The sequence below is a fragment of the Malaclemys terrapin genome, chromosome 18 (genome assembly GCF_027887155.1).
Source record: "Malaclemys terrapin pileata isolate rMalTer1 chromosome 18, rMalTer1.hap1, whole genome shotgun sequence".
In the NCBI taxonomy this organism is placed as follows: domain Eukaryota; kingdom Metazoa; phylum Chordata; order Testudines; family Emydidae; genus Malaclemys; species Malaclemys terrapin.
Window position 1 is genome coordinate 9,641,267 of NC_071522.1, and position 19,858 is coordinate 9,661,124.

Below are 19,858 nucleotides of genomic sequence, written 5' to 3' on the forward strand. Positions count from 1 at the left end.
CTCTCCTTATATGCCCCTGGGCTCCATGGACTGGGTCAAGCAGCACTTTCAAGCTGTTACCCTTATGCGTCCCAGATTCAGCCCATCCCTATCCCCACTCTCACAACACAATTGTACTGGCAGTAACCTACTCAATGAGCAAACCCCACAGTATTTTGGGCGCTGCAGGGATCTTTAGCTTAGGTAAAAGAAGCGTTGCTGTAGAGTGAATGGGGGAAGCTAAAAACACAAACGAGTAAAGTTCAGCAAGAGAGAGAGAAGCAATCAACTTAACCATAAAAGTTATTTATTGAATAATAGTGATAACTACACAAGGAGAGCTAAACCAACATAACAGAAATGATTAAAGGTTAATACCTAAAGTAGAAAGGAAAACAGAGAGAGAGAAATGGGGGGGATCTCACCCACTCCATAAGGCTTGAACTGGTCGGGGTTCCCAGGTGATGGTGGTAGCGGAGGGTCCTGAGTGCTGGAGACAGGCAGAGCCCTCAGCACCATCAGTCAGGAGAAGATGGAGTTCCAGTGGAACTGATGCATAGTTTGGATCTAAGCATCAGAACCCTGACTAGAGGGTGAGTAGGGATTTTTGTAGAGAAAATACAATGGTTCAAGGGAGAACACTAGATTTATTTATAGGTAAGCTGATGACTCAAGGGTTTTCTTTAGACTAGACAATAGGAGCTGATCACTCTTGGCTATGGGGGGTGTTTTCTTCCAGGGAGCTCACAATACAACTAGGCTGCTTCAGTATTTGGATATCAATTAAGGATTCATTACTAGAATTGGTCTGATAATTGCTGAGCCGGGTGTGTGCAGACATAGGTTCATTAGCATCTGGAGCAGAGATTCCCATGATGCAGTGCTTCCCTGCTTTTTCTGGTCCCAGAATTCAGTGTGGTTCTCTGTTCTCCATTCTGTATGTAAATTGAGATGTCTTCCTGTCCCATCTTTCATGCAGATGAGGCTAGGTGAGTTGTCTCTGCTCTTCATTCTGTATGCTAATAGAGATATCTTCATCTTGCCACCCTTGTCAGGAGGGGTCTAGGTGTGTCTCCCAATGCCTTTCACTGCTCTCTGCAAGTTTTTTTTCCTCTGATGGTTATGGTTTTGGTTTAAGCAGAGGCGGGGGGGGGGGTGTCTTTCATGAGTCAGGCTGGATACTGCACCCTGGTCCCCCAGAACACAGAGGTGTCTGGTATCACTGCCTGCGTCCCTCCTCCCCAGCCTGCACCCCTCCCCTCAGCCTGCCTGTCCTCCCCCAGCCTGCACCCCTCCCCTGCCTGCGCCCCTCTCCCCTCCAGCCTGTACAACCCCCTTCCCCTGCCTGCTCCCCACAGCCTGCACAACACCCCTCCCTGCCTGCGTCCCTCCTCCCCAGCCTGCACCCCTCCCCTCAGCCTGCCTGTCCTCCCCCAGCCTGCGCCCCTCCCCTGCCTGCTCCCCACAACCTGCACAACATCACTCCCTGCCTGCACCCCTCCTCCCCCACCTGCACCCCTTACCTCAGCCTGCACCCCTCCCCTGCCTGCGCCCCTCTCCCCTCCAGCCTGTACAACCCCCTTTCTGCTCCCCTCTCCCCACAACCTGCACAACACCCCTCCCCACCTGTGCCCCTCCTCCCCCGCCTGCTCCCCTCACCTCAGCCTGCCTGTCCTCCTCCAGCCTGCGCCCCTCCCCTGCCTGCGCCACTCTCCCCTCCAGCCTGTACAACGCCCTTCCCCTGCCTGCTGCCCTCTCCGCCCTCTCCCCACAACCTGCACAACACCCCTCCCCGCCTTCGCCCCTCCCCCCCACCTGTATATCCCCCTCCCGCCTGTGCCCCCTCCCCCACCTGCGCCCCCTCAGCCTGTGTACCTCCCCCGCCTGCATCCCCTCCCCTGCCTGTCTCTCCTCCCCTCAGCCTGCCTGTCCTCCCCCAGCCTGTGCCCCTCCCCTGTCTGCATCCCTTCCCCTGCCTGCGCCCCTCTCCTCACAACCTGCACAACACCCCTCCCCACCTTCGCCCCTCCTCCCCCGCCTGCACGCCTCATCTCAGCCTGCCTGTCCTCCCCCAGCCTGTGCCCCCCCCTGCCTGCGCCCCTCTCCCCTCCAGCCTGTACAACCCCCTTCCCCTGCCTGCTCCCCTCTCCCCACAACCTGCACAACACCCTTCCCCACCTGTGCCCCCTCAGCTCCTGCCTTCACCCCCCGCCTGCCCCCCTTTCCCTGCCTCCCAGCCTGCCCCTCCCTCAGCCTGCGCCCCTTCCCCGCCGCCGCTTCTCGTGGCTCCGCCGCTCTCACTTTCAGTTTCTCTCCCACTTCTGCTAGCGCGGGGGAGAAACGCTCCGGCCGTCGGGGGTCGCGTCTGCTCCAGTCGCTCCCATGGCCGACAGCGGGCAGCTGGCGCCCTATTCCAAGCCGGTGAGTCTCTCTCAAGGGCGGGGGCACAGGGCGGGGGACCCCCGGGCTTGGCTGGGGCGGAGGGGTACAGGGAGAGGGAACCCCCGGGCTTGGCTGAGACATGGGGGGGGCACAGGGAGGGGAACCCCCGCGGTTGGCTGGGGCGGGGGGGGGGGCAGGAGAGAGATCGGGGAGAAATCAGGAAGAGTTATTTCTTGTCCCCTCCTCCCACCCCCATTTTGTAGCAGCTGAAATGTTTCTTGGGTTTCGCTGTTATCCCCAAGTTGCTCCTCCCCTGCCTGAGTTGGAGCCATTACTCCTCCCAAGCCCCTTTCTGGGCACAGGCTGAGTCACTGCCGAAAGTGACCAAGGACCAGATTTCCAAAGATGTGCCGGGGCCAAGCGCCACAGAGGGGCACCTAGTGGGATTTTCAAAAAAGCAACCGGACACCTTGAATGGTCCCTTAGAATATGCGCTAACGACTTATGCTAAACCAGTGGTTCTCAAGCAGGGGTACGTGTGCCCCTGGGGTACTCAGAGATCTTCCCGGGGGTCCATCAACTCATCTAGATATTTGCCTAGTTTTGCAACAGGCTCCATAAAAAGTACTACCAAAGTCAGTACAAACTAACATTTCATAGCCAATGATTTGTTTCTACTGCGCCGTATGCTAGACACTGACATGTAAGTACAATGTTTATATTCCAATTGATTTATTTTATAAAGTTATGATAAAAATGAGAAAAGCAGCAATTTTTCAGGGATAGTGTGCTGTGACACTTGCATTTTTATGTCTGATTCTGTAAGTTTTTAAGTGAGGTGAAACTTGGGGGTACACAAGACACATCAGACTCTAGAAAGGGGTACAGTAGTCTGGAAAGGTTGAGAGCCGCTGTGCTAAACTCTCTGTTCACCCCTGTATTTAGCTGCCCCTGGGCTCTTGGCTCCCCGATCCGAGCACAGCTGCCCCGGGTTCTTAGCTCCATGTTCCTCGCCAGGAGCATGGGAGCTGCGCGGTGCAGCCGGGCTCAGAGCTAGGAGTGAGGAGCCAGGCAGGCACAGCCCAGATGGGAGTGGGGAGCTCAGGCAGCAGCCTGGCTGGGAATGGGGAGCCGGGACCCTGGTGGGCAGCCAGGCTCTAGCTGGAGCCCTCAACCATGAACCACCCTAGTCTGACAGCCCAAGCTGTGAGCGGCTTTCTTGTCGCATTTACAGATGGAGAAACTGAGGCAGAGGGAGGGGAAGTGACTTGCCTGAGGTCACCCAGCAGGTTGGGGGCAGAGCTGAGAGTTGATCCCAGGTCTCCTAAACCAATCCATTATTCTGTCCTCCAGGCCACACTGCCTGGCAGGAAGGAATGCTGACTGTTACCCCTAGGATCGACTGAGCTTTGGCTGTTTCATCTTACGGAGCTGGACTGTGAGGGACGTGCCCGTACACAGCAAGTCCTGCTCTTTAGGAACAGTCCTCAGAGAGAAATTTTGCGGCATACTGACTTCAGTTCATCAGGCTGGAATTGGAGTGACTCATCAGGCGGAGGAATCTAAAGCCACAGCCAGATGAATGGGAGATGAACACCAATTCAGGATTAGAAAAGTGGTTTAAATATTATACCTTCTAATGTTCACTGTGTTGCTTTCTTTCTATTCCCCAGTCTCTCCCATTTACTGGACCTATTCTTGGCGGTCTTCGTGACGGATTGATGGTTATCGTCAGTGGAACTGTTCATCCTACATGTGACAGGTGTGTGCTTGTAGGGATACAGCTGCTCCACTCCTGTGCCTAAAATCAAATGTTGAGAATATTGGAATGTTTCCACTCCCTGGAGCATGACCAGGAAGAGGTTAGGAGGTTAGCTCTAGTGACTCAGAGGAATTTGTCTGTGGTAAATTTTCCCCCATTCCCAGAAATACTGATCCAGTTCTAATCCGTTGAAACAGAGTCGTTCGGATATGGCTTTGAGAGCGTGCAGAAATCAGGTATGAAAAGATGTTGAACTGTGCAATGCTGACAACTCAGAGATCCAAATTCGAAAGCGTTTTGAGTTCCTGGATCAGGCCATCAGAGTCTATATGTGTCATAGAATTGATATTCTCTGTCTCGTTGGTGTCCAGAGATATAAAGATTTTATGCACAAATACTGTAGGTGAATGTGTATGCATTACTGGATTTAGACATACAACTAACGTCACTGCAATACAGTACTCGTTCTGCTGACCATCTTTAATGCATACAGAATATAATCCCCGATTCAGTAAAGCACTTGCTGAACCTTAAACACATGAATAATCCCATCTCTGTTCAGAGGAATATTTGAGATTAAGTACCTTCCTGTATTGGGGCTTTAAAAAGGAAGTTAGAGTTCACACCTTTTGGTAGAACATAAACTAGTCAAACTATTTGTTTTAGGTTCCTTTATGAAAATAGTGCAACCAAAACATCCCTTTGTCTCCTCCAACCTAGTCTCCCAATAAGAGCCTGGTCCTTCAAGCTGCTACTCTCTCGAGTAATTTTTACTACTGTAAATCAGCAGGACCACGAGAAGGGATAGGGTTTGCAAGATCAGGCCTGATGTTACTATAATTGATACTATAGGAAATGCACCTTTGAGAGATGTGCTATCGCAACAATAAACAGTTCCAATCTTATAATGTGCCCACCACGCAGTTACCTCAGCAGGAAGGTCGATTAAAACACTGGAAATATCTCAGTAGGCTCAGTAGCATTGAAACATGCATTGTAAATATTCAAGTTGTTCATTTGAGCCCTGATCCTACAAATATTTACTACCAGGAATAGTCCTAAACGTTATGATTAGTTCCAATAACTTCAGTGGGACCAGTCATGGTAAAAAAGTCTCTGCCCAGAATTAAGCGTTTGGAGGATCATAACCTTAGTTGGTTTTCAGCAGGATAAAATCAGTTAACTACTAAGCTTAGCTACTAAGTCTGAACACTGGGAGGTTTTTGTTGTTTGTTTTCACAATAGACTAGATTGTGATCATAAATTACTATGTTGCTTTAGACTTTCTGTGCAGAAATGTTGTAATGACAGAAAAGACATCTTTGAGAGGGAGCAGACGCCTCCATAAAGACTATTTTGGATACCAGTGAAAGCACACAGGGGGGTTGGCTACACTTGCAAGTTAGAGCGCATTAAATCAGCCCCAGGCGCCATAACTCCTGAGGTGTCCACTCTGGTAAGGGACGTAGAGTGCCCGGACGTGGCAGCTGGAGTGCCCCTGGTAATCCACCTCCATGAGAAGCAAAGAGCTTGCTGCGCCCCTGCTGGAGTGCCGCGGTGCCAGCGTGGACACCCTGGTCTATGAATGCGCTCTGATCGGCCTCCAGGAATTGTCCCACAATGCCTGTTCTAGCCACTCTGGTCATCACTTTGAACTCTACTGCCCTGCCCTCAGGTGACCAACCACCAGACCTGCCCTTTAAATTCTTTGGGAATTTTGAAAGTCCCCTTCCTGTTTGCTCAGCAGGCATGGAGTGCTCTCAGCGCATCTTTCTGGGTGACCATACCTCCACATGCCAGGCGGTCCCCAGTATGGAGCAATGGCGAGGTGCTGAACCTCATCAGGGTATGGGCGGAGGAAGCTGTCCAGTCCTAGCTGCACTGTAGCCATAGGAATTACGATACCTACGGGCAGATATCAAGGGCCATGATAGAAAGGGGCCATGACCAGGACGCACTGCAGTGCAGGGTTAAAGTGAAGGAGCTGCAGAATGCCTACCACAAGGGCAGGAGGCAAACCACCGCTCTGGTGCTGCCCCCACATCCCGCCAGTTCTACAAAGAGCTGGACGAGATACTTGGGGGCGACCCCACCTCCACTGCGAAGAGCACCATGGACACTTCAGAGGCAGTGGCAGCCCAGAGTGCAACAAGGCAGGAGAAGGAAAACAGGAGTGAGGGTGCTGAGGAGGAGGGGGGCCCAGAGCCAGAGGACGGCCCGGCATCCCTAGATGCATGCAGCCAGGAGCTGTTTTCAAGCCAGGAGGAAGGTAGCCAGTCGCAGCGGACGGTGCTTGAGGAAGAACAAACAGCAAAGGAGGTGCCCGGTAAGCAGCTTTTATTTTTAAAAGGGAGCAGCTGGGTGTGGGCTGTTGGGGTGAGGAGGGTTGCAGAAAGAAGAGTTAGGGCTGTGTGCATGCCTAGATGCAGAATAGGGTGTTGATGTGCTCTCTCACATCACGGTCATCAGCCTCAGTGATCTCATCGAAGGTCTCATGCAGAAGCTGGGCAATCCGCTTGCGCAGGTTCCTTGGCAGAGCTATTGTGCTCCTTGTCCCAGTCAGGCTAACATGTCCGCACCACTGTGCTGGGGGGGGGGTGGGGGGGGTGGACCACTGCTGCACACGTGCAAGCCGCATAAGGGCCAGGACGGAAGCTGCATTGTTGCAGAAGACCCTCCCTTGCTTCCGAGGTCACCTTCAGCAGCAAGATATCTGCCAGCACGAAACCATCCTCTTGAAAATGTGGGGACAGTGTTGAGTATAGGGTCCCCCTGCAGCAGTTGGCTCTCCCCAAGACGCAGGATCCCAGAGGACAGTACAGTCCTGGAACAATCAGTCCCCCCCACCTCTGTGGTTACTCACCATTTCGGGGCTCTTTTGGGTTACGTGCGCTCGCCTTGGGACAGGCAGCTTGTGCTGTTGTGTGCACTGTGCTTGTCTTTAAGTTCAGCTGAATCATTCCTCTGTCTAGTGTTAACAATGCTGCTCTGTTAAATGTTGCATTTTGGCTTTACAGATGCAACCTTGAGATCCCAGCTGTCCTTGTTATCAATGGCCGAAAGGCTGCGAAGACTTAGGAAGCGGCTGCGAAGAAGCAAGAAGGACCTTCTGCATGAAGTCATGCAGCAGTCCCTTACTGAAAATCAAAAACTAAAGGAGGGTCCGCCAGGAGAATGCAAATCGCCGGCAACAAACCATGGAGCGGCTCCTAAGCATTATTGAGCACAAGCAGACTCGATGCAGGCGCTCGTAGCACTGCATACGGAGTAGATCCGCGCCCGCTCATCCCTGCAGCTCTTGTCCCAGAACTCTTTTCCCTTGCACTCCCATGTCACTGCCAACCCAGTTTCCCCAACATCTGGTTTCTTATTACCACCACCTGCCTCCAACACCTTTAGCTTCACTGCCCAGCCCTGCAAACTACGACCTTTACCCACTGCACTCACCCCCCATCACCATGCATTTTAGCCAGCCTGCAGTGCAGCACTCATTGTATGGCGTTCCAGACAGGAATGCTGAATATGATAACGGGACATACACAAATCTGTGATTGTTCTGTTACCCACCACATCCCCTTTCCTCTTCCCACACAGCACAGATGTGTCATGCCATATGTGTTTCTCCAGCAGTTGTGTTTCTTTTCAATAAATGATTTTTTTGGCTTTGGAAACATTCTTTATTGCATTAAGTAAAAGATAGCATAGCCCAGGAAAGCAACAGGCACTGCTAGTCAGTGCATCATACGTAGCCAACACAGATGCCTACTAGCATTGGAACCACTTCGCTTCACTCCACTCCTGTGCAGGGCACCAAACATTACTGGTGGCTTTCAGCATCGAATTGCTCCCTCACAGCATCCCTAATCCTTACAACCCTGCGCTGTGCACCTCTAATAACCCTGCGTTGTGCACCTCTAATAGCCCTGCTCTCTGGCTGTTGAAATTCAGCCTCCAGGCTTTGAACCTCTGCAGTCCATGCTTCCCTTCAGAAATGTTATGGAGGGTACAGCATGAGGATATAACCATAGGGATGTTCTTATCGGCCAGGTCCAGCTTCCCATACAGACAGCACCAGCGGCCCATTAAACGGCCAAAGATCACCGACTCAGCCTGTTGTTGAACTGCTCCTTGCTGCTGTTAAGGCTCCGTGTGTATGGTTTCATGAGCCATGGCATTAAAGGGTAGGCGGGATCTCCAAGGATCACAATGGGCATTTTGACTTCCCCTATGGTGATCTTCTGGTCCAGGAAGAAAGTCCCGGCTTGCAGCTTCCTGAACAGGCCAGTGTTCCAAAAGATGCATGCATTGTGCACCTTTCTGGACCAGCCTGTGTTAATGTCCGTGAAACGCCCACGGTGATCCATAAGCGCCTGAGGAACCATCGAGAAATACCCCTTCCGATTTATGTACTCGGTGGCTAAGTGGTCTGGTGCCAGAATTGGAATGTGCGTGCCATCTATCGCCCTTCCGCAGTTAGGGAAACCCATTTGTGCAAAGCCAGCCACAATGTCACACACGTTGCCCAGAGTCACGGTTCTTCTGAGCAGGATGCGATTAATGGCCCTGCACATTTGCATCAACACAATTCCAACGGTGTGCTTGCCCACTCCGAACTGGTTAGCGACCGATCGGTAGCTTTCTGGAGTAGCCAGCTTCCAGATTGCAATAGCTACCCACTTCTCCACCGGCAGGGCGGCTCTCAATCTCGTGCTCTTGCAGCGCGGGGTGGGGGCAAGTTCAGCACACAGGCCCATAAAAGTGGCTTTCCTCATCCGAAAGTTCTGCAGCCACTGCTCATCATCCCAGACTTGCATGACAATGTGATTCCACGATTCAGTGCTTGTTTCCCAAGCCCAAAAGTGGCGTTCCATGGTGGTGAGTATGTCTGTGAATGCCACAAGCAATCTCGTGTCATATGCGTTATACGTGTTAACATCACCGTCGGACTCCTCACTGTCACTTTGTAGCTTAAGAAGTAACTCGACTGCAATTCGTGACGTGCTGGCGAGACCCATCAGCATATTCCTCACCAGTTCGGGATCCATTCCTGCAGACCAAAAGGGAAGACAGAGTGCACAGTACAAAAACCACTGAAAGATGGTGCCAAATGTGGATGGAAGAACAGGGATTGCTGGGATGCAAAGTGATGCATCATGGGGCATTGGGACAAGACCCAGGATGCCCCATGGCCTCCCCCTCCCCCCTGTTCCTGTCCCACAAGCCTCAGCACCAGAATGGGAAGAGATGCTCTGTGGGATAGCTGCCCATAATGCACCACTCCGAATGCCACTGCAAGTGCCACAAATGTGGCTACGCCAGTGCGCTTGCAGCTGACAGCGTGAACACATGGCAGCGCTTTCCCTGCTGCTGTCTCCGGGGGCTGGTTTAACCCCCAGCGCTCTACATCTGCAAGTGTAGCCATAGCCTAGATTTCATAACCGTGCTCAGTTTAGTTCATCTTTGTACTTTTTTCCTTCACAGCTTCAAGATAGACTTTCAGTGTGGATCCTGCCCAAGTCCTGACGTTGCTTTTCATTTTAACCCACGATTTGAAGAGGGTGGATGTGTGGTTTGCAATACTTGTGAAAGTCAGAATTGGGGAAGAGAGGAGAGGAAAGATGAAATGCCTTTTTTAAAAGGTTACCCCTTTGAGATTCGAGTTTTGGTAAAGCACGACTCATTCCAGGTAATTGTTAATGCTGTATTGTACTTGCAAATTCATTATAAAATGGGTATTCTGCTGAATCAAGGAACAGTCTCACATCTGAAGAGTTATATTAAAACAATTCCCTTTTATAGGGAATCTTTAATGGGAGTCTTTCCATTTATTGGAATGGGAATGGACTAAAACTCTGCTTACTTTTACATTTTAGGCCCTGATGCTGGAAACACTTGTGCCCATGTTTAATTTTACACATGTGAGAAGCCCCATTGACTTCAATGAGACTGCTCAGATGAGTAAAGTTAAGCATGCGCATATGTGTTTACAGGATTGTGGCCTTAATCCATTTAGATAATTCAAAGACTAGTCAGTGTTACCTGAGTTCTTAGTCAGTTTCTAGTGAATTTCACTTTTGGGTTCTCAGGCACTAGCACAGTGCTGCAGTTTTGCAGTTGAAAAAGCTGCAAGGAAGTGTTGGTTTATTTTAAATTGTTTGCACTAGATTTTTGTAAAACCTTACATTTTCTTATGGGCATGAGACATTATCCTTTATTCCAAAAGGATAACTTCTGCTTTTTACACATGACAGGTTGCTGTAAATGGAAGGCACTTTGTGCAGTACAAGCACCGGATTCCACTTTCCAAAGTGAACTGCCTTAGTGTGTCTGGGGGTGTGGACGTGGCAATCATCCGCTTCGAAGATACTGCTGTAAGTGCCGATTGCATGTATTATTGTGTTTCAGAACCACGAGGGGAAATGGAGAAACTCTAGTATTTGCAGAGATTTGGGGCATGATCCAGTAAGAATCTGAGTACATCCTGTGAGTTGCTGAATATCTCAAACTGGCTTTGTCCCCACTAGAACTCCTAGTGGTGGAGCTTTACCAGTGTTAGACAGACAATGGGAAAAACGCTAGCATGGGCAGAGTGCAGGTATTTTTTTATTGCCATGTCATGTTCCAAGATGATAAAAAGCCAATGACTGTCTGTGCTAGTGCTTCCAATTTTGCTGCCACCAATGAAACTGCAACTAAGCTAAACCAAGAGTGGAAAAAATGCCAGTGAACTGAGTGAGCTCTGAGCTCAGTGTGGGATGAGGATGTTCAGGTCCTTTCAGGAATCATTGGGGTCCTTGCAGGATTGGACCCTTGGTTCATAAACCCAATATTTTACTTGTAAAAAAAAATCCTCTGATGTATTCCCATATTTACTGAACTGGAGGCAAGCCTTTCAGGGAAATAGTAATGAGTCTACAGACAGACCACCTTGTGTTATAAACCCATTAAGTATGAAAAGTCAGGGGACTGGATTCCATGCTTGGATTGGAGACCTACAAGGAACTTGTAGGTGCCTACAAAGAACCAGTGGTGTCGCCGATTCTGATTCTCTCTGAGTTAATACTAGACCAGTGACTCCGTAGTGGGTTAGAAGAGGCTTAATTGTTTCATGTATTTTTAAGGCCAGAAGGGACCATCAGATCATCCAGTTTGACCTTCTGAATATCACAGGCCATTACTTTTTACCCAGGGACCTCTGTATTAAGTACAAAGACTTTAGTTAGACTATAACGTTTTAGTCCTCTGGAAAGTAAAATGTGTGTCATGGGAGAAACCAAACTGCCTGTAGTAAAGTGGTCATTAAGGGCAGGGCCGGTGCAATGAAGTTTCGCACCCCAGGCGAAACTTCCACCTTGCGCCCCCCCACTCCCCCAGCCCTGCAGCAGCTTCCCCCCCCACTCCGCCCTGAGGTGCCCTCCCCCACGGTAGCTCCCCCCCCCCCCCGAGGAGCCGTGCGGCAGCTCCACACCCCAGCTCACCTCTGCTCCGCCTCCTCCCCGAGCACGCCACCCACGCTCTAATTCTCCTCCCCTCCTAGGCTTGCGGTGCCAAACAGCTGATTGGTGCCGCAAGCCTGGGAGGCGGGAGAAGTGGAGCGGACGCTGCGCTGGGAGAGGGAGTCTGAGCCGCATGTGTCAGCGCGCTGCCAGCAGCCCAGCCCAGGAACGCTGTAAAAAAAAATTGGGGGCACCGCTTTTTGGTGCCCCCAAATCTTGGCGCCCTAGGCAACCGCCTAGTTTGCCTTAATGGTAGCACCAGCCCTGATTAAGGGGTTAACTGGGTTACTAAGAGCAGTGGTTTTCAACCAGGGGTACACGTACTCCCACAGAGATCTTCCAAGGAGGTACATCAACTCATCAAATATTTGCCTAGTTTTACAACAGGCTACACAAAAAGCACTAGCAAAGTGAGTAGAAACAAAAATTTCATATAGACAATGACTTGTTTATACTGCTCTGTATACTGAAATGTAAGTGCTATATTTATATTCCAATTGATTTTTTGTATAATTATATGGTAAAAATGAGAAAGTCGGCAATTTTTCAGTAATATTGTTCTGTGACACGTTTTGTATTTTTATGTCTGATTTTGTAAGCAAATAGGTTTTAAGTGAGGTGAAACTTGGGGGTACGCAACACAAATCAGACTCCTGAAAGGGGTACAGTAGTCTGGAAAGGTTGAGAGCCACTGGCTCAGAGAATTATGGTCTGAGCCATGCTCCATGCTTCCCTTATTTCCTGTTTAGTTAGTCTGTAAATAGTTGAGAAAAGCAGCAAGTTCCCAGCCTGCAGTACTGTAAGCAAAGTGTGTTCTTGTGCACTGAGTGGTCCCTTTACAAAACTGTCACCAATGTCTGAGGCCCATGCAATGACAGGGAATAATTTGGTGAGATGTGCCTAGATGATCTCAGCAGGTGAACTGCACTCTGTGATGCAGAGGAAGGCAATTTCCCACCCCCTGCCCAGGTCCCAGCCAATCGAATCTGGGGGGAAATTCCTTCTCAACCCCAACTCCAGCAATCAATCTGACCTGAGTATGTGAGCAGGAGACAGCAGCCAGGCATTTATAAACGCTATGCTGTTGCAAGAACTATCTTTCAAATCAGATGTGAAACCTGGGTGCTGACTCCTTCTCTGTGTTAAAGATCCTGGCTCTTCTTGCAAAAGTTAGGGGTGTGAACCCTCCTTTCCTGTCCAGATTCCAATGTAGGTAAATTAATTCTTCCTGCGGGAACTCTCTCTGTACTTTCAGTTGGACACAATATACTTTCTAGGTATCCTAGAAAGTAGGTATCCTGTTTCTTTGCAATAATCCTACTGTTGTGTATAGATTTCCCCCCACTGTTGTTTGAGCAAAAGGGAAGGGGCAGAGTCTTCTCACTGCTTTATCTGGTGAATTTAGGGTTACCATACGTCCGGTTTTTCCCAGACATGTCCGGCTTTTCGGCAATCAAACCCCCGTCCGAGGGGAATTGCCAAAAAGCCGAACATGTCCGGAAAAAATACCAGCCGGGCACTTCCTCTCCCGCGGCTGCTCTGCTCCTCCCCTGACTCAGACTTCGGCTCTATTTAAGAGCCAAGCTACCTGAGCCAGCGCTACCGGCTTCGGGCAGCCCCCTTGCCTCCAGACCCTGCGCCCCCGGCTGGGCGCTTCCCCTCCCAGGCTCCAGCTGTTCTGGGGAAGCGCCAGCCGGGGGCGGAGGGTCTGGAGGCTGCCCGGCAAACCGTGAAGCCAGTAGCGCTCGGGCAGCCCTTTTCGCATGTCTGGGAGGGAGGAGGGGGAGTTAGGGCGGGGACTTTGGGGAAGGGGTGTGAAAGGGGTGGAGTTGGGGCGGGGCTGAGGGTGGGAAAGGGGCGGGGCCAGGGCCTGTGGAGTGTCCTGTTTTTTTATTTTTTAAATATGGTAACCCTAGGTGAATTAGACATTGGGCTGAATCAAGTACCACAATAACCGGGTGTAATTCTGAGGAACTTTAATGGATGCTAAATTTTCCATACTCCAGGGCTGCCCTTGGCTCACGGCCTTTAATCTCTTTCCCCACTGATTCTCCATTGCAGATCCTGGTTTACTTTTGATGCATTGGGCAAGGAATTCATCTGAGGATTCAGGGAAAGAGGGCAGGATCTGGTTCAAATCTAGTTTTTTAAGTCAAGGTTGAAATAATTTTGATTGTGCAATCTAGTCTAGTGAACACTGGGGCTACCGAACAGAACTAGCTCATTATTTGGCACACATTGAAGAGTCTAGCAATGAATTAAAAGGACTATTACAGGAATACTGAGGAAACACTCATGGTATTTACTCCCACACCTGTCTGCTACCAGTGCTGTCACCATTAGTTTGGAATAATAACAGCTGGAAAGTTCATGACCATTTATGTGTAAAATACAATTTTTTTAAAGAATCGTCAATTTAAACAGAAATATTTAGGGGAAGAAGAGCAGGATTGAGAATGCAATTCCAGCATGTTCTCTGGGAGGGTGCGTGTCATCACTAGTGTGGAAATCTGTTGCTTAGAGTGTCTAAATATGTCCAACATATCTTACCCTAACAATCTGTCTAGTTCACGTAACTGTTTCTGCATCAGTACTTTTAATAGTAAATATTCATGGTCTAATGAGAAGGCAATTGTAAGTATTACCTTTGTTGATAACACGGGGGAATTGAATCACAAACAGAAGCCCTGATACAGCAAAGCTCTTAAGCACGTGCGTCACTTCACGTCAATGGGATATAAGCATATGCTTAAGCACCCTTCCTAAACAGGGTTGCTTTCTTGAATTTGGGCCAGATGAGGGCCATATTTGCTCACGTTGGGGAGCACCGTACCTTACTCCATGCGTACTCCCAGTTCCCAGAACTCATGGAATAAGCTATTTCTCACTGTGAGTCAGGGTGGCAGAATCTGGCCCTTTGACATTTGCCCAAGCTTGCGTATCAAGCTCGTGGAAGAGTGTGTACCCAGGTCCCCTGACTCCCAGATGGGTGTTGGAATCACTAGACCACATTGCTTCTGTCAGCTGATTTTGCCATTGGACTAATTTTTTCTTTTTCATAACATTTAGCCCCCAGGTGCTTGGAGCGCTAGAGCAGCTGGGATCGTAAGTGTTTAATCTAACTTCCTTTTTTGCACGTTGTTCCTTTTGTTGGCTTGTATCAACCAAAGTTGGAAAACAGAGCAAATCTGACAAGCTATATTTATTTCTTCACCCCACAAAAAATCCGAAGCAAGAATTGTTCAGTAGCCACAGGATTCTGAGTAATTTTATCAGAAAGAAACCTATTGTCAGAGCACGCAAAGACAATAATGGCAGTATGCCAAAGGAGAGAAAAAAATATCACTGTCTGGGCTTTCTTCATGACGTTTTCAGGGTTAATTTGTATAGTCACAAAGATACATTTGTTTTCTGTGTTGCTAGTGCCTCCTAGTGGCTATTCTTTTATTTGTTAAGTACCAAGATTGTCTTTCGCTTTTCAGACCAATGCAGCTTTCCCGGTACACAGTCCTCTCCTGGATCAACATATAGGGCTGGTCTACACTATGCGGGGGGATCGATCTAAGTTACACAATTTCAGCTACGTAAATAACGTAGCTGAAGTCGACGTACTTAGATCTACTTACTGCGGTGTCTTCACTGTGGTGTGTCGACAGGAGACGCTCTCTCGTTGATTCCTCTTGCACTTCTCGTTGAGGCTAGAGCAATCGGCGGTCAATTTATCGCATCTATAACAGACACAATAAATCGACCCCCGCTGGATTGATCGCTACTCATCAATCCGGCCTATAGTGTAGACAAGCCCATAGTGATGCTGAATCCATTGGTATTAATTGAAGGGAAAATTTTCTGCTTGATTCAGTGGGCTAAATGGAGTTCTCTTTTACACCATGTAAGTAGAAAATAATTCAATTTGCTTGAATAGCGTTAGTCTGGATTTTATTACATCAGTGTAACTGAGAGCAGAACATGGCCCAGCCCAATATTCCAGGTCTGCTAAGGCAAGCTTAGAAAGAACTAAAGCAGCCAACTTTTACCCTTCTCATTCATGTGTGCGCGATATTAAGACCCCAGACTGGTGCTTTTGGATGGATACTAATGTGAAATGATTGTCTTGGGGTCCAATCCTGTGAGGTGCTGAGGACCCTCAACTTCCATTGCTGTCAAGGAGAGTAGAATTAGGCCAGTGTTTAGTGCTTTTGGGCCCTTTTCTTTCTTGTGTGTCGCTTCCGAAAACTCTGCTCTCGGAATTCCGTGAGGTTCCGGGAGTGTCACTAAGAACAGAATTTGTCTCGGTGGCTCTACTTTAGGCAGCACAGATAGAAAGCTTTTATTAACCAAATATCTAAATAGGGAGCTTGCGATATCCCCTTTCAAAATTGTCATTGGAACCTCCTCCCTCTCCCACTTTAAAAACCCTGGTGTGGTTTACAGACTTTTAAAATCAATACACAGAAGTAAGGCACAGTTAAAAGAACGAGTGGGTTACCTTTAAGAATTGGAAGTGCGTCTCTTATGGAATTTGTAAGCACACTTTTGTTTTAACTCTGTCTGCTTATCACGGCTGCCTGTTCAGATGTGTGAGATCTTTTCTCCTTTCCTTTCTGTTTGCAGTCAAATGCTGCTTTCCCACCTGGATTATAGGAGCCGCAAACTTACGTAAGTTTTTATAACATTATTTTGTGGTTGGCGTCACTGGGGAGGTGGGTACTTTTAAAATCTGAAATGCTGAGAGATCAGGTGAAAAAGAATTCCGGCCGAGAATGTGATTTCAGAGAGCCGAAAGACTGTCAGGAGGAGTGACTTCTCTGAATTGTCACATTGCCCACTGGGTTATCCAACAGTGGAAAGGTTAGTCTCCAGAACAGCTTTCTTATGGGAAAGGTTCCATACACCCGCGCTGGTGAGCCTGCATGCTTTGATTGTCACCTGGCATTCCAGTGGGGTGGGAGGGATTGAGTTAAATAAAACTAAAGGCGAACATTAAAAGTAGTAGTAATGATCTCAGTGTGGTTTGGTGGGTCTCAGTCTAGTTCTCAGGAGTCAGGTCACAAAAACTGGTGCAGATTGATGGTCTCGTTAGAGAAGAGGAAGCCAATGACTGAATGGGCCATGGCAGGGTGGATAAAAATCAATGCTTTTTTTTAAAAAAATCAAAAAAATCAGATTTTTAAAATTTAAATTGGATTATTTTGATAAAATGCTTTTTGAGCCATTACTCCTCCCAAGCCCCTTTCTGGGCGCAGGCTGAGTCACTGCCGAAAGTGACCAAGGACCAGATTTCCAAAGATGTGCCGGGGCCCAGCACCACAGAGGGGCACCTAGTGGGATTTTCAAAAGCAACCGGGCACCTTCAATGGTCCCTTAGAATATGTGCTAATGACTTATGCTAAACCAGTGGTTCTCAAGCAGGGGTACGTGTGCCCCTGGGGTACTCAGAGATCTTCCCGGGGGTCCATCAACTCATCTAGATATTTGCCTAGTTTTGCAACAGGCTCCATAAAAAGCACTGCCAAAGTCAGTACAAACTAACATTTCATAGCCAATGATTTGTTTCTACTGCGCCGTATGCTAGACACTGACATGTAAGTACAATGTTTATATTCCAATTGATTTATTTTATAAAGTTATGATAAAAATGAGAAAAGCAGCAATTTTTCAGGGATAGTGTGCTGTGACACTTGCATTTTTATGTCTGATTCTGTAAGTTTTAAAGAGAGGTGAAACTTGGGGATACACAAGACAAATTGGACTGTAGAAAGGGGTACAGTAGCCTGGAAAGGTTGAGAGCCGCTGTGCTAAACTATCTGCTCACCCCTGTATTTAGCTGTGACATTCCGAGGACCTTTCCCAGACCTACAGCTCTGTATAGCTTGAAAGCTTATCTCTCATCAACAGACATTCATCCAATAAGAGATATCACTTCGTCCACTTTGTCTCTCCAGGCGCCAAACTCGTAAATGTTTTTGAAAATCCATTAGGCCCCTTCTGTATCTTTAGGCACCTAAATACACTGAGAAATGTGGCCCCAAGTGTCCCGGGTCTGGTAGAGAAAGTAATATGGCACCAGGGTTCATAAGGCAGTGAAAGGGGATGGGGTCACAGCAGTTCATAGAACAGATCCTGGGCAGACTTCCTTGGAAAAGACAGTGGGCCCTATGCATCGCTGCTGTAAACTCCAATAATACCAGGGACAAATTTGTCCCAGTGACTGCGTTTCTCACTTTTAAACTAAGGCATTTCACAGCTTCTTGGAAAAAGCCAGGTGCTCTTTAGGAAATATGATTCTCCTCTGCCCTGCACCTTGTGTATTCATCTACATCTGAGTGCAAAATGCTGTCAAATCAGAATCTCTGCCGGCAACATCTTTGTACACCCACTTTGCACAGGTGCAAATAATTACATAAGGTGTGAGGCAGAGGAGGATCAAGCCTCCATGTTTCCCGAGTGCATCTTTGAGCAGGGTGGATAAAAATCAATGATTTTTTAAAAAACAGATTTTTTTAATTTAAATCGGATTATTTTGATAAAATGCTTTTTGAGGAAAAAACCTATCTAAAGATAGATACATTATAGCTCGATGAGATATCTCATCATGGAATTGGGATTATAAATTCTAATTCTATAGTATGAGACAATATATTCATGTAATATTTAAGAAAAGTTTTGTAAATGAGTTCCAATAGTTCATGGATTGGGGACCCAATCTTATGGGGTTCCAGGGGCTTCTGTATAGATTATTTATTTAATCTTTCTATCTACCCAATGGGACTCAGTGGTCAGTCTAGAAGATACCATCAGAGATGCTTAGTTTTGCAGTTCTCAAACTGTGGATTTGTGTCTCCAGAGATAACATGCTTGTTAACAGCAAAAATGTTCTTAACTAAATAAACAAATAAATAATATGTAGAGGTGAGAAATAACAGACCTCAACCCCATTGTCCCTCTGCAAATTTGCGTACACAGAGTCAATCCCTTACCTCTCTCTAAAAGTGCAAAGTTTCAAAAAGTTCAATGAATAGAAGATTGTTGGGGGCAGAATAGATCTGGACAAGGAGTAGTAGTCTAGAGATAAATGTAAGAAGGGAGGGACAGGCAGTAGAAACAAAAGTGAAACTGCTTGAGCAGCATATTCCAGAAGTCTTGAGGTCTTTCTGAGTGTAGCCTTCATTGATTTGAGATCTACCATACCATTCTCTCACTAGAAGGGAAAACCTATAATGGCAGCAGGCCATAAAAGAGACCCAGTTTGGGAATAAGAACCATTCAAGAAATATATGTTTGATGATGATGTTTTAAAGCAAGTCACACCAGTGAACTGGTGGAAGTCACTTAAGCACTTGGATTCAGAGACTGTTAAAGTGATAATCTCACTTTTAACAGCAGTAGTTTCTTCTGCCGGTGTAGAAAGAATATTTTCTTCCTTTGGCCTAATTCATTCCAAAATGAGAAATCGTTTGGGACCTGAACAAGCAGGAAAGCTTGTTTTTCTTTTCCAGATTATGAACAAACAGGAAAAGGAAGGCGAAGACAACTGAGTTAGCTGCAGAAGCCAATATTTTAAGTTTCTCATGTTCACCTGGCTGACATTAGTCAATTTAATTTTTGTGGGTTTTTTTTAAATATTTCATTTATCTATTTTAGTTAAAAACAATTTTAACACAAACAAACCTGATTTTAAAAAGCTTGAATGTTTAACTAAATTCAAAAATTCATATGCTTGTTTTGTTAAAATATTATGTGTTTGCTCTTGATGAAAAAAATCCAGAATACATAACATTGTTGTCTTAGTTAAATAAAACAATTTACATGTCTGTCTGGTGATGTTCTCCTCCTAATACGGCATGGCAAGAAAATCCTCCAAATATTAATGATTAACCCGTTGAATTGGAGATAGTTCACCTCCTAGTGACTTCATAAATACCTGCTTCAATTACCTTTGGTAAATGAAATAACCAACCAATCATTCATTTTCTGATATATAGCTGTAAAACTAATCTGAAAAGTTTTCAAAATAAATCACTTAAAAATGTATAGTGTGTACCTTCTAAAAATGAAACCTACATCTATCTGTGAGTTGTGAAGAATATGTATTAAGGTTATAGCAACCAACAAGAATGCACATTTATGTAGAAATCCATGATTAAATCGAGTCTTCCTGACTAGTGATTTAAATCAAATGCACCCTTGGACATGGAGACCAATCTATTCTCTCTCTCTCTCTCTCTCTCTCTCTCTC

The 19,858-nt window shown here is 47.4% G+C and overlaps 1 protein-coding gene across 1 annotated transcript; it reads left to right on the forward strand.

Annotated features, from left to right (window-relative positions):
• Positions 1-2,147: 2,147 nt before the first annotated feature.
• Positions 2,148-19,651, forward strand: LOC128825605 (galectin-9-like). The gene is made up of 7 exons (XM_054008246.1): positions 2,148-2,400; positions 4,035-4,123; positions 9,605-9,809; positions 10,375-10,494; positions 14,689-14,724; positions 16,234-16,278; positions 19,119-19,651. The coding sequence occupies exons 1-6, from the start codon at positions 2,362-2,364 to the stop codon at positions 16,261-16,263; spliced, it is 519 nt and encodes a 172-aa protein (XP_053864221.1). The 5' UTR covers positions 2,148-2,361; the 3' UTR covers positions 16,264-16,278; positions 19,119-19,651.
• Positions 19,652-19,858: the final 207 nt, after the last annotated feature.